The sequence below is a fragment of the Pristis pectinata genome, chromosome 11, assembly GCF_009764475.1.
Source record: "Pristis pectinata isolate sPriPec2 chromosome 11, sPriPec2.1.pri, whole genome shotgun sequence".
Classification (NCBI taxonomy): domain Eukaryota; kingdom Metazoa; phylum Chordata; class Chondrichthyes; order Rhinopristiformes; family Pristidae; genus Pristis; species Pristis pectinata.
Genome location: NC_067415.1, coordinates 31,502,573 through 31,525,603, shown reverse-complemented (window position 1 = coordinate 31,525,603; position 23,031 = coordinate 31,502,573). Strand labels below are relative to the sequence as shown.

The 23,031-nt window shown below is 39.4% G+C and overlaps 1 protein-coding gene across 1 annotated transcript in view; it reads left to right on the top strand.

The window, feature by feature from the left end:
* Positions 1-6,561: 6,561 nt before the first annotated feature.
* The window catches only part of mphosph8 (M-phase phosphoprotein 8), a 45,678-nt gene continuing 29,208 nt past the window's right edge, over positions 6,562-23,031 (top strand). Inside the window, exons 1-4 of the mRNA XM_052025654.1 lie at positions 6,562-6,721; positions 16,160-16,306; positions 18,614-19,639; positions 21,994-22,099. Coding sequence (XP_051881614.1) covers positions 6,632-6,721; positions 16,160-16,306; positions 18,614-19,639; positions 21,994-22,099 — 1,369 coding nt within the window. The 5' untranslated portion in view covers positions 6,562-6,631. The remainder of the gene's footprint in view (positions 6,722-16,159; positions 16,307-18,613; positions 19,640-21,993; positions 22,100-23,031) is intronic.

The window sequence follows — 23,031 nt, the reverse complement described above, 5'->3', positions numbered from 1 at the left end:
AACACTGACCCTATTACAATATATGTCATCAGGATTCTGATACTAACTTCCCATTGCCCAAATACATGATAAACCACAAGCTGAAGATAGTTTTGATGTTATAGACTCTAGTACTAGTAGACTCCATAACATTGAATTAATGCCAACATTCACTTACTATAACCCATTATCTCAACCCAGTAGTCTCACTGATATTACTTGTATTATTTAGAATTGCTATAACTAAAACAATTCATGTCTTTTAATAGGTGAGAAATGAAATCAATTAAATGATTTTTTTTGTGGCTCTCTTCATCCTGCTTCAGCCAAATTGACACTACAGTCAAGAAAGCACACCAATGCCTCAATTTCCTCAGAAGGCCAAGGAAATTCAGCATGTCCCCAATGACTCTTACCAGTTTTTACAGATGCACCATAGATTGGTAATAGCAACTGCCAAAGACTACGAGTAATTGCAGAAAGTGTGAACATAACGCAGTCCCTCACGCAAGCCAGTCTCTCTTCCATTGCCTCAGGAAAGCAGCCAACATAATCAATGACCCCTCCCACCCCGACCATTCTCTCCTCTCCTGTGGGGCAGAAGATACAAAAGCTTGAGAGCACATACCACCAGACTCAGGGACAGCTTCTATCCTACTGCCATCAGACTTCTGAATGGACCTCTCATACACTTAAAGATGAACTCGATCTCCCAATCTACCGTGCCTTTGCACTTCTGTGTAACTGCAATACTAAATTCTGCATTGTTTTCTTTTTACTACCTCGATGTAATCACGTACTTCATGATCTGTCTGGATGGCACACAAAGCAAAGCTTTTCACTGTATCTCAGTGTATGTGACAATAGCAAGCAAATACCGATTCCCTGCACCACATTGTGACATAGTTTCTATTCATTCTCCTTACTATTCTAAAAACTAAAAGTTGTTTTCATCGGTGTTCTAAATTGCAGGGAATACAGACTTATGTACCATCTCCTTGTGATTTTAATCCTTCAGCCCAGATAACAGTCTCGTAAATGCACTTTGCGAGGCCAATACATCTTTCCCAGGGTTTTCTGTCTGGGACTGCTCAAAGTACTCAGGGTGTGGTTTAACCCAAGAACTTGGTTTAGATCAGCATAGTTTTTACCCTTTAGATATAAATTGCATCTTTTCATTAGCCTTTGCTTATTTTCTGTACCTGTTTACATAATACATCAAACTAATTCAATAGAGTTTCTGTGGAACTTGTTTTACCATTTAGAACTTTTTTCCCCCGTTTTGGTCCAAACTAGATGACTTCACATTAATGCACATTGAATTCCATTTGCCATACCTTTGTACAACCATCTAATCTAGCACATTAGATGGTTGTACAAAGTCACGGCAAGTGGAATTCTGTCTGTCGGGGCAGTTTCTGTCCACGTCTTCAGAATGGAGCTGCTCTCTCAAGTCCAGCTCTAAATTAGCAGCTTTACTACTTGCACAGTGACACATGAAGGAAACTGCTGCCTCAGTGCCAGACACCCAGGTTCAAGCGTGAGGTTGGGTGCTTTCTGCATTGAGGTTGCACATTCTCCCTGTGAATGCATGGGTTTCCTCCCACATCCAAAGACGTTTGAAAATTGTCCTAGTGTGTAGGTAAGTGGTAGAATCTGGGTGGAGTTGAAGAAAATATAGAATTAGTGTAACATTAATGTAAATGGATGATTGATGGTCAATGTGGACTCAGTGGGCCTGGTTCTGTACCATCTCTCTATAGCTCTATAATTCTTAGTAGACAATTTTCAAAAATGTATCGATAGTTTATTCAAAAATAGTACTTGAGGTCCTACTCATCCAGTTGTAATGTTTCACCATTACCCCTCATGCTTTGACTATTTATTGGGTGTATGCATTGTTATTGCTAGACAGTTTAAGACAACTTTTTTCAAACAAGATACTTTACTTGATTGAAGGCAATACAACTGTGGTGTTTACTTACACAAGGATAATTCATTATGCAAAATACTTTGATACATCTTAAATTCAAAAATCTACTATCATATCCACAAGTACAGCAAGGTACAATGAAACACTTGCTTCCAGCATCATCACAGACATGTAAATTCAGATGGACAACACAACATAAATTATGCAAGACAGTGAAGAAAAAGACTGCAAAACAAGACAATCAGACAAGTCCATGGTAGTGCAAGAGGTGGTCCATAGAGTTCCATTCACAAGGTAGGATTAGGGTTGTGCAGGGCAGTTCAAGAACCTAACATTTGTAGGAAAGTAGCTATTCCTGAACCTGGGGTGTGGGACTTCAGGCTTCTGTACTTCCTGCCCAACAGTAGCAGCAAGCAGAGAGCATGACCTGGACAGTGGAGATCCTTGACGATTGATGCTGCTTGAGGCAGCACCTCATGTAGATGATTTCAATGGTGGGGAGGGCTGTGCCCATGATGGACCAGGCTGCATCTACTACTCTCTGCAGCCTCTTGCATTGTGTTGGAAATGCAATACCAGGCCATGATGTAACCAGTCAGGATATTTTCTACAGATAGAAGTTTGAGTACTTGGTGACATTTTGAATCTCCCTAAGCTAGTGAGAAAGTAGCATAAATTGCTAACTTTTGCTTGGGATAGTAGATCTAATGGGCAGGCATAGAAGTGTAGCAGTTAGCGTAACACTATTACAGCGCCAGCGAGCCAGGTTCAATTCCGGCTGTAAGGAGTTTGTACATTCTCCACGTGGGTTTCCAAAGATGTATGGGTTAGGAAGTTGTGGGCATGCTATGTTGGTGCCAGAAGTGTGGCAACACTTATGGGCTGCCCCCACAACACAAAAGGTGCATTTCACTGTGTTTTGATGTACATGCGACTAATGAAGATATCGTATCTTTATATATTTTCTTTGTCAGTCTAGTATTTTCTCCTGTCCTGATCCACTTTTTAAAGACAGTATACCATCCAACAATAAGTAACAATTTGCAAAATAAGAATTTTATTCCCAGTGATTTAAAAACCTTGCAAGACCAATAGTTTTCATTGCAACATGTTCAAAATAATTGTTTTCATTATATGGAAATAATATTAATTACTTTAATTAAAAGAAATGATATTAATTACTACCTGTTTTTTGGGTTTGTAGCGTACTTTATCATTCACCTTTAAAGCAGTTTTTAATGATGCTAGTGTCAAATTATATTTGCTACTTGAGGAAATTGCTACATGGTTACAAATTTCAAAATTTTGTGCATATTAAGTTGCTTAACAGAACTTGCAATTGAATTAGATTCTTGAACAAGAACTTTGAAGGCAAGATCATGAAGCAGTTATTGACTGGAAAGATCTGTTTAAAAGGTTGATGAGTAGCTAATGAAATTAAGTCACTGATTACTATACTCATGGTCCTACAGTTGATTTGTTTCACTGAACAGCTGGAAGGAATCAAGTTCAAATCCCTCAGACTGGAGGAGGGATTGGATTCAGATTTATTTTCCAGAATCAGGTTTGTTATCACTGACTTACATATTGTAAAATGTTGTTCTGCAGCAGCAGTACAGTACAAAGACAAAATTACTATAAATTACAAATAGTGCAAAGAAAAGGAATGAGGTAGTGTTCATGGATAGTTCAGAATCTGGTGGTGGAAGAGAAGAAGCTGTTCCTAAAAATCACTGAGTGTAGGTCTTCAGGCTCCTGTACCTCCTCCTTGATGGCAGTAACACCAAGAGGGCACATCCTTAGTGGTGGATGCCAACTTCTTGAGGCACCACCTCTTGAAGATGTCCTCAATGGTGGGAGAGTTGTGCCCGTGGTGGAACAGGCTGAGTCTCCAATCCGCTGCGGCTTCTTGCAATCCTGTGCATTGGAGCCTCCATACCAGGCTGATGCAACCTGTCAGAATGCTCTCCACTGTACATCAATAGAAATTTGCAAGAGTCTTTGGTGACATATCAAATCTCCTCAACTCCGAATAAAGTAGATATGTTGGTGTGTCTACTTCATGATTGCATCAATGTGTTGGGCCTAGGATAGATCCTCTGAAATGTTGATGCGCAGGAACTTTAAGCTGCTCACCCTTTCCACTGCTGACCCCTCAAATGAGGACTGGTGTGTTCTCCCAACTTCCCCTTCCTGAAGTCCTTGGTCTTGCTGATATTGAGTGCAAGGTTGTTGTTGTGACATCACTCCACCAGCCAATCTCACTTCTGTACACCTCCTTGTCACCATCTGAGATTCTACCAACTGTGTCATCAGTGAATTTATAGATGGTATTTGAGCTATGGTTGTCCAGTCATGAGCATAGAGCAATGGGCTTAGCATGCATCCTTGAGGTGCAACTGTATCAATTATCAGCAAGATGTTACTGATCCACACTGACTGTGGTCTCCCAATAAGTAGAGAATCCAGGAAGCCCAAGTTTTGAAGCTTGTTGATTAATACTGAGGGGATGATGGTGTTGAACACAGCTGTAATCAATAAACAGCAGCTTGATGTATTTGGCTGTTGTCTAGGTGCTCCAAAGCAGAGTGAAGCCAGTGAGATTGCATCTGCTATAGACCTGTTGTGGCAGTAGGCAAATTGCAGTGGCTCCAGGTCCTTGCTCAGTCAGGAGTTAATTCTTCATAGTAGATGCAAGTGCTACCAGGTGATAGTTAAGGTAGCTCACTCTGCTCTTGTTGGGCACCAGTATGATTGCTGCCCTTTTGAAGTAGGTGGGAATCTCAGACCACAGCAGAGAGGTTGAAGATGGCCTTCAACACTCCAGCCTGTTGGTCAGCACAGGTTCAGTATCTGGCCAGGTACACTGAAGGTTCACCCTCTTGAAGGATGTTCTGACATCAGCCTGAGACAGATCATAGCTGTGGGGATTTGCATAGGTGTGGTGTTGTTATTCTCCCTTTCAAAGTGTGTATAAAAGGCATTAAGTTTATTGGGGATTGAAGGATCACAACCATTTATGCTGTTAGGTTTTACCTTATAGGGAGTAATGGCATGCAAACCTCTTTCTTGAGGGACGTTAATACTACAGTTTCATGATCACCACAGTTGTAACAAGAGTCAGATACAACACAAACAGGCCCTTTATAGCCCAACGAGTCAGCACCTACCATCAAACACCCATTTATACTAAAGACAAATTATTCTCTCCACATTCTCATTAATTTCCCCAGATTCTACTACACAAGGGCAATTCGGTGGTCAAATAGCCTACCAAGCTGCACGTCTTCAGGATGTGGGAGGAACCTGGATCAATGTTAGCGAACGTTGCAAACTCCACACAGACAGCAAGGGTCAGGATTGAATTCGGGTTAAGGGAGTTACGAAGCAGAAGCCGGTCTCCCTAATGGCAACCTTACAATTACCAGAAAGTTATAAACCCCTAATTTGATTCACTAGAGTGAATACACCACCCGCTATAAGTCTCCCAATACAGTAAAGTCAATGACTCTTTAGATCTTCCGTACTTCAGGGATCGCACCAAAAATTTCCCGGAGGGCAGAACACTTCAAAGGTGTCCCCAAAGTTAACCAAAAATTAATACCATAACTCATGGGAATCCCGAGTCAATTTTAGCTCAAAATGCAGCAAAGATAACCTTGATCAGCCGAGTCCCAACGAAGAGAGCTCGTGAACACCATTCGAATGGCGGCACTCAACACCAAACCACCCATTCAATTCGTTATTCACCACCCGTGGTGGAGGTTGCCGATCCAACACCCTAGAACCCACTGATCCGGAGTGGACGCAATAATCCACAATCATTAACCTAAAGCAATTAATCCACAAATAAAGAGTTCGAAATAAAGTTTGCTTGCCGACACATCGTAATTAAATTTAAACCCCCTTTGATACAACAAACTTCAGCGCTCTCCAAAAGCTAGCTGCGTCAAATTCTAATTAAACTTGCACTGGACTGGAGTAAACTTAACATTTGGGAGTGTGTTACCACCAACTTCAAGAGCCCAAAACGAAAGCACATGAAGACTATGTCGATTCCAAGTTGATAAATAAGTCTCTGAACTCTAACAATGCGACAACGCCTGAAAGTGGAAGCGACGAGGAAGCCACTTTGACATTGCAAGCTTTCACACATCACTACATTAGTTATTCTAGAGTAACAGCTTTATGCTGTTCGTAGTCACAGACAACTAATAGAAGTTACTACTACCTTCTTCACTACTACTACTACTACTACTACTACTAACTACAATACCTCACCGTGCAAATTCGAAACAGCTTTAACCACGTGGTGCCACTCAGGCGCAATATAAATGCTTGCGCTTATTAATAGTTGTAGCTTTAATTGGTTAAACTATATGTAAATCCAAGGATCTTACCTGTGGTTGGTGACCAAATTCTGTCTCCCTCCCATCTCTAGCTACTGACTCCGCCTTCAGCACCGCCCATTGATGGGAGAGGGACTTGGTCGGGGCGGGTAGTGAAGCGGATTGCCATTGACGAACGGTGACGACTTCAACAACCATTGACTGCTGTGACGATTGATTGGCAAACATCTATTGTCAATCATTAACTTCTCGCTTTTGATTGGTTCAATCCAAAGTCTCTCCGTCATCAACACCCCGCCCTCCAGTTTTCGTTTCTTCTGGATTTTTTTCAAAACGCGTCGGTGTCGGAGAAACATAACGTTAACGGGCGATGGCGGCTGCGGAGAAATCTGAGCAAGAAAGCGAGGCAGAGGAAGATGTGTATGAGGTCGAAAGGATAGTGGACATGAAAATTTCGGAGGTAGGAGAGCGGGGCTCGTCGGCCGAGGGTGACGGGTGCTGTGTTCCATTGAACATGGAGTCAGGCGGTGGAGTGAGGCCTGCGGCTTGGCTTTCTTCACCTGCCGTGGAGCAAGTGCCAGAGCACCGTTGGTTTACTCTTATTGTGTAGCCTCGTTTTATCCTTGCGGATCTAGTGTACCCACAGTATTTGTTTGCCAGCAAGAGATAGTAAAGTTGTCGGGGTGATATATTACTGTGGTGTTTCTTAAATGTCAGATCCCGATAGTTAAAAGTCTTTAAAGGGATAAATGACAGCAAAATGTTATCTCGGGGGAAAAAAGCATCGTTTGTGTGAATTTAAATCTCCTGAAAACTAAATTACTATATCTTTAAAAATAATGCCCAGTTCAATTGAGAAAACACTTTGTATCTGGCCAATAATAGGCTATAAATTTCGGGCGCCGTTTAGCTCTCAAAAATAAAACTGCATTCATTGATACACGAAAGTAATACTTCATTTGGGATCCACAAATTTCTGCTAATTTACATTCAATATTGTAAAGTCAGACTTTGGGATCACTGTAGAAAAATACATGAATCTTTTGAAACTTGGAATTATCACCATCATGTTTCTATTTTTCCTGAAAATGTCCCCTGCTTACTTTCTTTCCTCTGTACCCACCTCAGTTCCTATCTGTCTCTCCCTACCCAACGCTCTTGAATGGTCCCTTTTGCTCCCATCCAGCACCTCAGTAGGATTCCGTTTTCTCTTTGTGTACATCCATGTGGCCCTGTGGCAGGAGGCAAAAAGTAATGGTTCACTGTTTTTGTGCCTGTGAATGCTGTTAACTGGCTTGGCTCCTTACATTTTTTATAATATGTATTAGTAATTTAGATATAAATGTGGTTAGGATTTGCAGATGATATAAAAATGGTAGTTGACATTAAAGAGGAAAGCCCTTGGTGAAATGGACAATAAAATGACAAATGGAATTTAATTATTTTAGAGAAGTATGTGGTTATGCAATTAGGAGGTGCAAAGGGGCAAGGGAATATACAGTAAATGTTAGGGTACTGAGTGTTGTGGAGTAATAAAAGCACCTTGGAGTATATTTGCAGAAATCCTTAAAGGTGGCAGGACAGGTGAAATGAGGTGGTTGAAAGGACCTAAAGGATTTGTTTATTAGCCAAGGCATAGAACTTAAAAGGAGAGGCATTATGCTGGAGTTTATACAACACTAACTAGGCCAGATCTCGAGTACTGTGTACACTTTTGGTCACTGTATTACAGGAAATTTGCGATTGAGCTGGAAACAGTACAAAATGTTGTCAGGATTGGAAAAATTAGTTAGGCTAGGAATGAGCAGCAACTTAATTAAGTATACAAAATTGAAAGGTTGAGATAGATTCTTCCTATTTACTCAAAGATTGTGGGGCAGAGGTTTAAAGTAATTGATGGATTTGAGGGGAGATTAAAGATGATTTATTTCACCCATGAGTTGGCAGGCATCGGGAACTTGGTATCTGAAGAGTTTCATAGGGAAAAATCCTCTTTAAACTAATGTACCTGGTTGCAAATGTACTTGGTTGGCTGTGACCTACAAGACTATAGACCTATTGCTAGGAGATGCAGTTTAGGTTGGCTAGCTCTTTTATGATCAACGTAGTCACGATGGGCTGATTGTCCGCCTTCAGTGAGTAAATTTTCTGTGACTCCTTCCAAACAAGAAAATATAACTACATTCTTACTACCTACATTCTTCATTCCCACATCGTAAGTGTTCCCTTGACTCTTCTTGTACCTCCCTCCTCCCTTCCAGCTCTCCTTCCCCCCCCCCCCCCCCCCCCCCATCTCTGCTCACCTATTTTGCCTCTCCCTTGTCCCTACGATCTTTCCTCACTGAATGGTGTTTCTGAGTTCCTATTCTTATCTCGTATCCTTTTGGGGGAGGGGTGTAGGAATGTATGGAGATGTGAACCAAAAAGGTATTAAGCGAGAAGGTGTTGGCCTTTGAAAAAAGATGAGCTTGGCATAGGCTGAGGTGCAGTGTGGCAATGAATTTGAGGTAGTTTACTTTGTCTAGACCAATTTAAAGTGCTTATCTATATTTTACTCTATCCTGAAGGTTAATACCAAAACTATAATTGTGTTGGTTGTTAGTAATATGGCACAATAAGTTTCTGTGCAGTTTCTCTATCCTTGTTACGGAGTCTATTTTATGGTAATTGATGAAGAGTGAGGAAATGAATTAAGTAACTGTAACCACAAAACTCTGCTGGTGTTACATTCATTAAGGAATACACAAAGGTTTCCTTGAGTACGAGTGTTGGTGTGCTCTATTTTTCTTCTACCCTGCAAACCTATTTTGTGGAAATGTTTGGTTTTGCATTTGAGAAATCTGTATAGGGAATGACGAAAAGGGTATTTTGTTTGTGTGCTCTGCAGTGGTGCAAACAATACCATTGTGCTACCTTGAAGCCAATTTGTTTAAATAGTATGTAATGAAATTAGATTTTCAAGAGGTACAAGTGGTTTTTAATAGTTAATATACAGTCAGGGATTGGAAGAATTCTATTGTTGAGAAGCAATGATGGGGGATTATTTCAGTAATAATTTTCATCCGGTAGTGATCTTGGACTGCTGATAGCCTGCAGCAGAAATTTAGGCACACATGGGATCTTGGAAATACATTCTGAAAAATCACCCCATTTCTTAGAAACCTTTCATTGCTTAATTTGACTCTGATTGCTCATTTCCATTTGAAAATTTCATTATAAGATATCTTTATTAGTCACATGTACAACGAAACACACAGTGAAATACATATTTTTTGCTTGGAGTCTTCTGGGGGCAGTATGCAAGTGTCGCCACACTTCCGGTGCCAACATGGCATTCCCACAACTTCCTAACCCGCACGTCTTTGGAATGTGGGAGGAAACTGGAGCACCTCGAGGAAACCTACACAGACATGGGGAGAATGTACAAACTCCTTACAGACAGGGGCTGGAATTGAACCCCGGTCACTGGTGCTGTAAAGCATTATGCTAACCACTACACTACTGTGCCTGCCCATTATATAATTCTTAAAACAAAACTAGTGTAATTTGAATTGACCTGTAAAAGAATTAAATTATTTGTAGTGTTGTAGCATGATTATTAAAACTAATATCCATATCATTAGACCAGGATTAATTTGTGTAGTTGGTTATTCCAAAGAAATAGCAAATCAATTGTTTAGTAACTACATTATTTTGTTAACATATTACTTTATCTGCTGGATTATGGCTATCAATAATACAGTAGTCACTACAGCATTTATATTGCAGTTCTAATTTGGGAAGTGTGTCATTGAGAAAGTTGTTAAATTATGGCTATGAGGAATAAAAGTGACTTTTTTTGATCTTTTCTGTCAACTTTCCTGTTAACCATGGTTACATTTTGTGGATAAAAGTTCTACAAATGAAAGGAAATTGCATCCAACGGAGGGGAATTTCAGTTCAGATTGGGAGTGGGTGGGCTGAGAGAAAGAAAAAAGAAAGCCAGACTGAAGTACAAAATGTTTTATGGGGAATAGTGGGTGAAACTTAAGTTCAAGGATCAGTACTATGGTTTGAAAATATTTGCTTCAGAATTACTTTTGTTAGTTTTAGCTATAAAGATAATATGCATAGTCATCAAGATTACAAAGTCTGATTACTTTTAAACACAGCTTTAATGTGATTTTGAGAACATATCTTCAAAGAGTGAGATTAATGTACAAATTGACTAAGAACAGCAACCTAAAAGTTGGAATGAAGGTTAATTTTTCCAGCTAAATTTTAAAACTGAATGGAATTTGGCATTTTTAAAATGAAGGAACATTTTATGCCACGGATGTATGTGACCTTTAGATTGCTCACTTCAAACCAGAATATGATAATTCTCACTTCTCTCAGTGTAACTGTAATGGGTAACAGCTAGAGGTGGTGGTTGACCCAAATTAGGAAAATGTGTATTTTTGAAAAATAATTTCTCCATGATGAAGAAGATGGACAAGGGAATTGAGGGAGAAAAATTGAATAAAATAAAGATCATGAATTGCTGTATGTTTTCTAAGCGATAACAACAAATTGTCATGTGGCAGCCCAGTTTTTGATTGAAGATTTAAGATGAGAATTTTCAGTTCTTTGGGAGAATGATCATTTTGAAAGCAGATTGCAGCTTTTGTTGGCATATTGGCTCAATGTGATTTAATTTTTTTTCTGTATCTATAATTACTAATTACTAAGCAATTGAGTACTCAAATTTAAAAAAAAATTATATTTGTATCTTCTGGGTGTTCACTTGTTATTTAATGTAACCATCTTTTTGTTAATCTTTACTTATTCAAAGCATTGTTTTTTCTTAAACAAAGACTGCGGATAAATTTACAAGTACTTTTTTCAATGCAGAGCAAATTTGTGATACCTGACGGTATATAAATAAAAGTTCTTGCCAAGTTTTAGATCTTGATGCCAAAAACAAGTAAACCAATTCTTTTGAAAGTAAATATTTTAAGTAATTGTAAATTTAGAAGAAATCAGTCTTGTGGCACATCATAGAAGAACCCTAAATTTTCCTTGGCATGTCTCACTTTTGAACGGGATGTTCTGAAGTAGCCAATAATGTTACTGGTTGCAAACATCAGAACTTTTCTTTGCCACTCAATTCATGGTGTGGGAAGAATGCAGCTGTTTCTTCGATGGGCAAATGAATCATTGTACTTGTCACAAAGTTTAACTTTGTAGGTTGTGTTTTTATTTTTACTTTACAATCTTTTCATCACTTAAAAACTTTACACATTTTTCTTTCCCCTTTTCATATTTTACTTTCTGCATTATTCTGGTTTTGCCATTTCAGTTTTTTTTCATAAATGGCCCCCTCCAAGTAAGCTGAAGTGACTTTACATAACTATAAATAGAAAACATGAAAGTACGTAAGAGATTGAAGTTAGGCATCAGTGTTCCAGGATGAGAAAATTCTGACTTTGGTAGAATTGCAACTTTCCAGTTATCAAATTCCCACATTGCAAATGCCTTTCCAACTTTGCAATCTGTCATTACCACAAAAGTAGTCAGTTGCCCCAGGAGCAGGGCCAATCACCTGTCTGTGAGAATAAAAATGGTGTTTTGAAAGATTGATTATTGTACCACCTATGTCTATAGCTATTTCTTCTAGAACCTGAATGTAGTTCAACAGGTACTTGGGCTTAATAGGTTTCAGTCTCACTGACTACTCTGGTACCTTAATTTCCTTTGGTTCCTCAAACTCTATTGGTTCTCTAAACTTCTGGCAGGGTTTTCTCGTATCATCTTCTGTGAGGGGAGATGCACAATATTTGTTAAAACTATTAAAGGTGTTGAATATCTCTAATGTTCAAGAAGTGTTAAAGAACTTTTAAAAAGAGTTTTTAAAAGTTCAACAATTAAAAGAAGTAAAAATAATTCAGAACATTGAACCCACTTAAATTACTTAAAATTTGCCTATTGCTCACAGAGGTGTTCATCTCCATTAAAACGATGAACCTAAACTGATGCATGTTTAATGCCCAGATTTCTTTGAGTAATTGCTAGATTTACAGTAGCCATGACGATTCCGATATCAGTGTGTCAGCCACAAGGTCCTCTAGTAGTTGGTGACATCCACACTTATGTCAATGATTTCAGAAATGATTTTTGAATTGTCAACCTGGCTCTGCCCACAAAAAAGGCTGTACAGTACTGTTTTCATCACTTTCTCGCACTTCATGCTGCATTAGGACGTCCACAAATACACCTTGGTCTCTCTGATCCTGCGCCTCTTTAAAATTATATCTTTTGCATATTCATTTCAAAATGCACTAATGTACTTTGCACTTCTTATCAGTTTTGTTTGCTCTACATCTGTCCATTCCACATACCTATTTGAAGTCTATCACCAAGTTCCTAACAGGTTCTCACAAATCATGGTGTATACATATTTTGAAATGGTAGTCTCTACACTCAAGTCCAGGTTGCTTTATATATGTGGTCCTAGCACTGACCCTTGAAACACCACTAATTACTTTACTCATGCCCAAGACACAATGTTCACCACAATACTGGTTGTACAAGATGCTGGTGATGCCACACTTGGAGTATTGTGTTCAGTTTTGGTTGCCCTGCTATAGGGAAGATGTTATTAAACTGGAAAGAGTGCAGAAAAGATTTACGAAGATGTTGCCAAGACCTGAGGGACTGAGTTATAGGGAGAGGTTGGACAGGCTAGGACTTTATTCCTTGGACCGTAGGAGACTGAGAGGTGATCTTATAGAGGTGTATAAAATCATGAGGGGCATTGTAGGGTGAATGCATTCAGTCTTTTTCTCAGGGTTGGGGAATCAAGAACTAGGGGGCATAGGTTCCAGGTGAGAGGGGAATGATTTAATAGGAACTTGAAGGGCAATTTTTTTTTTACACAAAGGATGGTATCTGTGTGGAATGAGCTGCCAGAGGAAGTGGTTTAGGCAGGTACAATCAGCTTTTAAAAGACAGTTCTACAGGTATATGGATTGGAAAGGTTTAGGTTATGGGCCAAATGCTGGCAAATGGGACTAGTTTGGATGGGGCATTCTGTTTGGCATGGGCTACTTGGGCTGAAGGGCCTGTTTCTGTGCTATATAACTTGATGACTCTGACTCTAATTCCATTTTCAGTCCTAAGCCAATTTCATATTTTATGTTCTTATTGCATGGGATTCATGATGGTGTTACAGTTAGTGCAGCTGTCTCAAAGTTTCAACAACCTGACTTTCTGCACTATCTGGTTTGAGTTTGCACGTTCTCCCTGTGATCTCACTTTCCCCCGGTGCTCTCTCTGTAACCTCCTCAAAAAAAACTAAATCAAGTTGGTTATGCAGAACTTGCATTTAACAAAAGGTTTTCATTTATTAATCCATATTTTTATAATGACTCTTATTTTTCTGATTTTCATTTCAATCTGTTTCCTACCATTGAGGTTAAATTGACCAATTTTTAGTTTAAGTTTTATTCCAGAGGGCATAACAGAGGGCATGCATTTAAGGTGAGAGATGGTAGGTTCAGAAAAGACGTGAGGGGTACATTTTTTTACTCAGAGTGGTGGATGCCTGGAATGCATTACCTGTTAGGATGGTAGCGGCAAATTCATTGGGGGCTTTTAAGAGCGGCTTGGATGGGCACAAGAATGAGAGGAAAATGGAAAGATTCTGTAGTAGGAGGGATTAACTATGTCGGCACAACTTTGTGGGCCCAAGGGCCTGTTCTGTGCTGTACTGTTCAAGTGTTAATATTTTTGAACAATTGCATAAGATTTGGCATCCCTCAGTCCCCTGATATTGTCTCCATAGCCCATGGAGTTTTGGAAGATTATGGCAGCAGCTCCACAAATTCCATTCTTGCTTTTCTCAGAAACCTGGGATGGATACTTTCCAGACCTGGTGACTTATCTAATTTGAGTATGATCATCCTTTTTAGTGCTTCCCCTTTATCAATTTTTAGTCTATACAATATTTCAACAACCTTTCTACTGTGGCTTTGGTAGCATCTTCGTAAAAGCTGATGTAAATGTTCACTTTGTATTTCTGCCATTATCTCTGCCCCAGTCTGTAATCGGGCCACTCCATTTATTATTATAGCTTTTGGAAGGCTGACTTGCTTTTCTGCCAGTTTACTTTTGTATTCGTTCTATGTCCTTTCTAGTGTATTTAACTTCCCCTCTGATCCTTTTGTATTCTGTCCAATTTTTAATTACATTATCAACCTTGTGTGTGCCATACATTCCCAAATTACAAGTCCGAGAGATGGGGAAGGATTTGGGAGAAATGGGAGGTGGGGGGTACCTAGAAAGAATGATACAGGATGTACAGTCAGTCCTGGGGTATAAAGTTTGTTCTGTACACCAGGATCATTTGAAAATAAGTACACGTGCAAATAACTCTCTGCCTACAGGTTCCACTGTACAAGCAGTCCCTGGGTTATGTAAGTGTTCTGTTCTTGAGAACTGTCTCTTAACCAAATTTTTTTCTGTAGGTCATAAACAAACCATTTCAATGAGGGTCAATTAACATGAACATTTATTTTTTGTCATCCCTTGTGTAGTTACAATGGTACAGAATCAGAATGTCTCACATCCAAGGATTACTTTTGATGGTCTTAAAATGTCAATGGATGTTGCATTGTTTGATTAAAGTATTTTATAAGTGTCACTAGAGGTGATTTGCCTTGTCAGTTTCTAAAGCAAATCTCTTATGTGGTCTCTCGCTGTGAACCGATAGCTACATTCTCAAAAGCGAAGTATCTGTTTGATTACTGTGGGAAGTTACGTGTAAACATTTTGTTTTGAAGGTTGTCTTTTGAATTAACTAGTTGCTAACTCTATTCCATAACTCCTGAAGATGCTTTCCTGTCTTGAAAATTCTTTAAAAATTTATGGGAGAATATGCATAAAGTCAGGTCTTCCGTAACCATGAGAATGTAGTTGGTACGGTTAATAAGTTGTGTGGTTAATAGGGCGGTGAAGGAGGAGTTGGGCACGCTTGTCTTCGTCATTCAGAACATTGAGTAGAAGAGTCAGAACAACTTATTGCAACTGAAGATGTTGGTGAGATCACACTTGGGAGTATTGTGTGCAGTTCTGGTTGCCTAGCTATTAGGAAGGATGTCATCAAGCTGGAGAGGGTGCCGAAAAGATTCACGAGGATATTACTGGGACTTGAGGGCTTGAGTTATAAGGAGAGGCTGGATAGGCTGGGGCTTTTCTTTGTGGAGTGTAGGAGGCTGAGAGGTAACCTTGTGGAGGTGTATAAAATCATGAGGGAATGGTCATTTTCCCAGGGTAGGGGAGTCTAAAACTAGAGGGCCTAGATTTGTGAGAGGGGAAAGATTTAAAAGTGACCTGAGGGGCAATGTTTTTCCACACAGGATGGTGGGTGTGTGGAACGAGCTGTCAGAGGAAGTTGTAGAGGTGAATACAAATACTATTAAAAGACATTTGGACAGGTACATGAATAGGAAAGTTTTAGAAGGATATGAGCCAAATGTAGGCAAATGGGACTAGCTTAAGTAGGCAACTTTGGCGTGGTCAAGTTGGGCTGAAGGGCCTGTTTCATTCTGTATAACTCTATGACTCTGTCCTGGGGAGCCCCTGTACTTAATTTGAAACTGGACATAGTACCATTGTGAGACAGGAAGTATTCCCTGGAAAAAGATAATGGTGCTCTTACTTCACATGTACATCATGGTGGGATGTCTATCTCTTATAATTTTCATCATCTTTCCCAGTTCAAATCTGTCTTGTAATGGTATTTTAAAACACATGGGTTGTAGAGCTTTGATTCTGAGATTATGAGATAGTGGATACCTTTTCAATAAGTCTTATCTGGCAATATTATCTGCATGGTTTGACAGATCCTGTGTAAATATGATTTTAATTATAATAACAGGGTCAAGTTTTGTACAGAGTTCACTGGAAAGGCTACTCTTCTGAAGATGATACTTGGGAGCCAGAGGCTCATTTGGAGGACTGCACAGAAGTGCTGCAAGTTTTCAAACGGAAAGCAGCAGAAAAATCACCTGCAAGAGACAATCGGGTGAGAGTTGGCTTGGTTGCATGACATGTCATGTGGATTTACAGCATAGAAACAAGTCTTTGGCTTCCTTCCATTTCATCTAATACTATCAGCATATGCTTTGCTTCTTTTATCAGCAGTTTGTAATTATCATTTTAAAATAGCTGCCGTGTTTTTATCAGCTGATTTTTTTTTTGTCATTAATTCAAATTTCTAAACTGCTAAAACCCTCCCTGGTTTTATAAAAGAAGGAATTGCTTTTCTGATGGACTCATTGTTTGACTTTATGGTCTTATGTGTTTGGTATTAGTTATTTGTGCTCTTGCCTGCTTGATCTTTTGACAGCTGTGATTCAGTTGGTATTATCCTTGTCTCTAGAAACTTGTAGGTTCAAGATCTAACCTTGAAAATATTTAGCATTAAAAATCCAGACCCATATTTTCAAAAGACCAAGTGAGTTATGCCTGGATTCCTGGCCTAATCCAGCATCACTGAAACAGATTTTCTGGTTATTATTTCTGGGCTGTTTTGTAGGGGCTTTTTACATGCAAATTGGCTGCTAATTCCTCTGTATTGATGGTTCCCAACCATTTTGAATGAAAGTCCCAGTTGTTCACACTCAGTAAATATCTCACTGTGCCCCCATAACTCCCATAAATGCCTGATGATATTATGAGCTGCCCTTTTTTAAAGAATTGGCTGTCATCAATCCCAAGTCTGGTGCAGCTAGCAGATGAGTATAATTTATTCTTTTTTACTTGTGAACTTTCAAAATATCTCAAGTGAGGAATAGGGGAACTCTGTCTCTGTTAGCCTCCACATCCAGCACATCATTCTTCGTCATTTCCACCAGCTGCAACGGGATCCCACTACTGGCCACATCTTCCCCTCCACCCCTTTCCATTTTCCACAGGGACCACTCTCTCTATCATTCCCTGGTCTGCTCATCCCTTCCCACCTGCTCATCCCTTCCCACCCATTCCTCCCTGAACTCTTTCTCTGGGTGACACTTGTTCCTATACCTCTACCCTCACCACCTTTCAGGGACCTAAACAGCCCTTCTAGGTGAGGCAAAGATTTGTCCACCTCCTCAAACCTCATCTGCTGCTTTTGGTGCTCCTGATGTGGCCTCATCTACATTGGCGAGACCAAGCACAATGGTCATCCTGAGCTCCTGGTTGCATGCCATTTCAACTCCCCTTCACATTCCCATTCCCCCACTGACGTGACCATCCTCTGCCTTCTCCACTGCCAAGATGAGGCCCAACACAAACTAGCACAACACCTTGTATTCTGCTTGGGAAGTCTACAACCCAATAATATGAACATTGAATTTTCCAATTTCAAGTAATCCTTGCCTACAATATTCCCCCATCACCATTTTTCTTTCCCTCCTCCAGCTGGTTCCATCTGCCCTTCGTCTTTCTCTTCATAGGTTCCATTATCATCTTCCTTACTTTTTGGACTCCAGCACTTGTAGCCTTTGTGTCCCCTCTTATCACCTTGAAACTTCCGTCTCCTAGAACTGGCTCCATCTGTCCCACTTCTTATTTCCTTGGCTGCTTTAACCTATCACCCACCTCCCTCTTTCTCCCAACTCCACCTCTTTCCGCCACCTGATTCCTTCTCCCTATGCTCCTTCACCCCTCCTCAGTCCACCTTTCACCTACCAATCCCTGTCTCACCCCTCCCCCTCTCCTCTCCACTCACAGTCCTGATGCAGTGTCTCAACTCGAAACGTTGACCGTTCTTCTCCTCCTCCCCCACAGATGCTGCTTGACCTGCTTAGTTCCTCCAGCAGTTTGTTTTTAACTCCATTCACTTAACTGAAAAGGAATAGATCCTAGGAAGAATTAAGTTTTTGATATTTTTGAATTAATTGAGAAGGTTTTTGTTTTCTTTTCAGTGTTTCTGATTTGCCTAACATGCATTTGTATTTGTTGTCTCTCTGATATGCTGGAGATATTAGTTTGTTACAAACTAATTACAATTTTTTTGTGGTGAACCCTTAATTCATCTGAAAAAATGTATTAAAAATTGAATCGTCATTTTGGTCAATGCAACCAGTTGGATGGGTACAACGAAATCTCTTGATACATTGCCGATTCCAAACTCCAGACCCACTAAATACTTAATTAAAAAGGAAGTAAGATTAGAAACAACAAAAACAGTGAAAAAGTAATATTAAGGAAATAGAAATGGAAGAAATTTCACTTATTAAAATATGATAACATTTTTAGCTAGAATGCCAAAAGAGATGTCTTGAAGCTTTTAGCAACATCCTTTCACTTTATCGGGTGCTCTTTTTGTGTGTTTGTATTATTTCAGAAGCTTGCCTTAGACAAAGATATTTTTGAAGATGAATCTGATGATGATTATGGTGGGGCAAAAGAAATCTCTTCACCAAAGACCAAAAAGAAGAAGAAGAGATCGAAAACTGAATTGGACACGAAACAGTACAGTCCCAAAATGGGGAAAAAAGTGAAATCCAGCAGATCAAATAGTGATGATCTAAGAGACAACTCGATGGAAAATCTGAGAGATCTCTCAGATGATGATAAAATGAAGAAAATGACTTTAACTGATTTGAAGAAACTGAAGAAAAAACACATTGAGACACACAAGTTTTTATTGGAACCAGCCCCACAAGATGACTTTTTATTAGAAACACCATTAACGCTCGAATGCAAAGATCGGGAAAAATTGGATTCTACAAATACAATCTTTGAGCAATCTAAGGAGCTGGACGAACCAGACACCCCTTCAGCATCTAAGAGATCTTTGGAAAGTTCTGAAGAAGATGACTTTGAACTTAAGTTAAAGAGTAAAAAAAAGAAAAGGGACAAAGTGGATAATGCCAAGCAAGAGATGAAGTTACCAAAACAGAATAAAAATCAGAAAGAAGATTATTTAGAGAAGAAAAATATAAATAAAGAGAATAGCAGTCATGCCAAGAAACACAAAAGTCATGAGAAACGTAAAGAAAATTTATTGTCTTTAAAATCAGATGGAACTGAAATTAAAGTTCCAAAACTTCAGCTAGAATCCAAAAACAGAAAGTCGGTGGATGGGGAAAACAGTGCCACTCCTAAACCTGATTCTGTGAAATTGATGAAAAAATTGAGCAAAATACATAATGTGATTGATACTTCTCGATCTGGGACTGAGAAGATAATTCATGGTTCTGAATCAAATGTAACAACTTCAGGACAGCCACCCCTATTCACTGAGCCTAGTCTCTTTGACAAATTACGACTGGATTGTGACGTTAGTAGAGAAAATGTGAAGGTTGATAAGTCAAACTGGTTAGCAATAAATACTGAGAAGCTGGAAACAGTTAAAAGCATAACCCAGGTAAGATTTGTAAAGTTTAGTTTAGTAAATTTAATAAGTTTTATGTGCAGAAATAAACTGAAGTTGCACATTCATTTTCTAATATAGTGATTCCTAAAGATTTTGAGGTTCGAGCTCTTTTCAAAAAAAATACAGTTAAATATACAGTGTAACCTGAAAGTGGGATGGTCCACAGATTCAGTTATGGCCTTGTGCTGAGTTAGGCATTACAGATCTTGCATCTACAGTGCAGTAAAATTAAGATGGTGAGGAAGAGAATAAAAGTGAGAGTTCCTGCAGCTAACTTTTTGTGTGATTTCTAGTGTTAAGTGGTACTGAGAGAATGCTTTATTAAGCCATATCAATATTGATTATATTAAATGCTAAAACAACCTGCAACAGATGTTCACGGTTCATAGACAGTAACACATTATTCGAAACTGGCATGACTCAGTAGAATAGAATGCAATCAATTTGAACTGTTGTTTTATCACTTTTGAAGAGATTTGCATTTTGAATATTAAAAACTGGTATTCGGTGCAAATACTGGTTAATATCTTCCATTTTATGTTGGTGCACAGACATGGCATTAGTCTAAGTTTACCTTTCTGCTCTAGAGCAGGCTGAAACAAAGGGAACACATACATTGTACAGTGAAGAATGAATAATAAATATGGATGGGAATATAAAATTTGATTTGTAGGAAATAGTCATAGAGCAATACAGCACGGATATAGGCCCTTCAGCCCAACCGGTTCATTCCGACAGCAGTGCCCACCTAGCTAGTCTCAATTTCCTCTGTTTGGCCCATATCCCTCTAAGCCCCGCCCCTCCATGTACCTATCCAGGTGCTTCTTAAATAATACTATTGTACCTGCCTCAACCACTTCCTCTGGCAGCTCTTCCATATACTCACCAGCCTTTATGTGGAAAAGGTTGCCCCTCAGGTCCCTTTTAAATCTACCCCCTCTCACCCTAAACGTATCCCCTTGTTTTGGACTCCCCTACCATGGGGAATAGACTGTTACTAGCCACCTTATCTATGCCTCTCATAATTTTAAACACTTCTGTAAGGTTGCCCCTGATTCTCCTACATTCCAAGGAATAAAGACCTAGCCTGGCCAACCTCTCCATATAACTCAGGCCTTCTAGTCCTGGCAACATCTTCATAAATCTTTTCTGCAGTTTAACCACGTCTTTCCTATAACAAGGTGATTAAAACTGCCCATAATACTCCAAGTGTAGCCTCACCAACGACTTGTACAACTGCAACATAATATCCCAATTCCTGTACTCAGTGCCCTGACTGATGAAGGCCAGTGTGGTAAACACCTTTTTCACCACCCTGTCTAGCTGTGACACTGCTTTCAACGAATTATGCACCTGTACTCCTAGGTCTCTCTGTTCCTTTACACTCCCCAGTGCCCTACCATTCATACTATGTCCTACACTGGTTTGACTTTTCAAAATGCATCACCTCACACTTATCTGTATTGAAATCCATTTGTCACTTCTCGGCCCACTTTCCTAACTGATCGAGAGTTCCCCTGTAATCTACAATAACCTTCTTCATTATCAACAATACCTACTAATTTTGTGTCATCCGTAAACTTACCCATCAGGCTTTGTGCATTTGCATCCAAATCATTTAAATAATGAATAACAAGGGTCCCAACACTACCCCCTGCAGCACCCCACTAGTCATCAGTCTCCATTCTGAGAAACAACCTTCAACCACCTCCCTCTTCTTCCTACCTTCAAACTGATTTTGAATCCACCTAACTAGCTCTCCCTGGATTCCATGGGACCTAACTTTCCAGACCAGCCTACCACAAGGGATATTGTTGAAGGCTGTTCTAAAATCCAAATAGACAACATTCACTGCCCCTACCCTCATCTACCTTTTTGGTTATCTCTTAAAAAAAAAACTCTGAAAGATATATCAAGCATGACTTTCCATGAACAAAGCCATGCTGACTCCTCCTAATCAGACTCTGTCAATCCAAATGCTGGTAGATCCTGTCCCTCAGAATTCCCTCCAGTAACTTCCCTACTGATGTCAAGCTGATGGGCCTGTAGTTCCCTGGCTTGTCCTTGCTACCCTTCTTAAACAATGGAATGACATTAGACACCTTCCAGTCTTCAGGAACTTCACCATATATATGAACTTCACAAATATATGTATTGAGCGTAAAGCCCATTGATTACTTTTATTGCATGTTATTTTATGATTTTTATTTAAGATTCTGAATCTAGTTGTAAATATCCAAATATGTAAATATTTAACGTGTGGAGCATAATTTATTTTTAGTTTCAACTTTATGCAGTTTTGGCTGAAGTGCTGATCTGGCTTAAAATGCTATTTGTGTTTTCAGCCCTATTCCCGAGAAAAGTTGGGAAAGAAAGGTGAACCACCTAAAGAGATATCTGATAAGAGGCAGGATATAGACAAAGGGCGAAAGGAACAAAGTGTGGACCACAGTAAGTCTTTGTAAACTGTTTCTTTTATCAATGGTTTCCACATGCAACACAAGGTTGTTCACAGCATAATGTTATTTTCCTATTCTTTCTTAAAGAGTAACTTTTCAATGGAACTTCCTGGATAGGAGTAAATGTGTTATGCCAACATTTAAAAAAAATATTGGCAACACTTGGGCAGCATTGTGGAAAGAGAAAGGTACAATAAACTTATCAGGTTGATGATGTTTTGTCAAAACTGCTGTAATTTAACATGAATGCTGATCTTGCCAGTGGAAAATGACTATCAAATTTCCTGAGCACCTTTTAAAAGTTGGTGTAAAACAACAAGCTGGTTGGGTAATGGCAGGTTCTGGGAAATGTAGGCAAGTGCTTCATATTGACCAGAATTGACATCATTCCTGAGAGTCTTGAAAGTTGCAAGTAAGTGGAGTATGGTTTTCTCTTTCAAATCCCTTAATTAATATTGCATTCTTATTTTAATTGGCTGCAGCATTTCCATTTTCAAAGGTGTTCACTGAGCAGAGTCGCCAGAGAAAACCTGCATTTTCTTGGCAGGAGGTTTGCAGGCCCTCTTGGAGGACATAAAACAGGGAAGGGGCAGACTACTTATGGCAGGAAGTTCAGAGGGAGGTGGCACTGGCTTTAAGATGTGACCTCATGGACACTTGAACAGTGTCATGCAGAATTCAAAAATCTGCCAAAGATACTCGCTACGATCTCTTCTGTAGAAAACAGACTCTAATATAAGCAATTTAAAAATATTTCCTTAAGTACAGCTGCTAATTATTGATGGTTGCTCATATTCACCTCCTGCTAAACTCCACTTACAGAAGCAGGTGATAGGACTTCAATATTCAGAAGGAGCAGCTGTTTTCTACAGATTCCATACTTTGTTCAAAATCCATTGGGTATGGCTCAGGAAGGAGAATAAC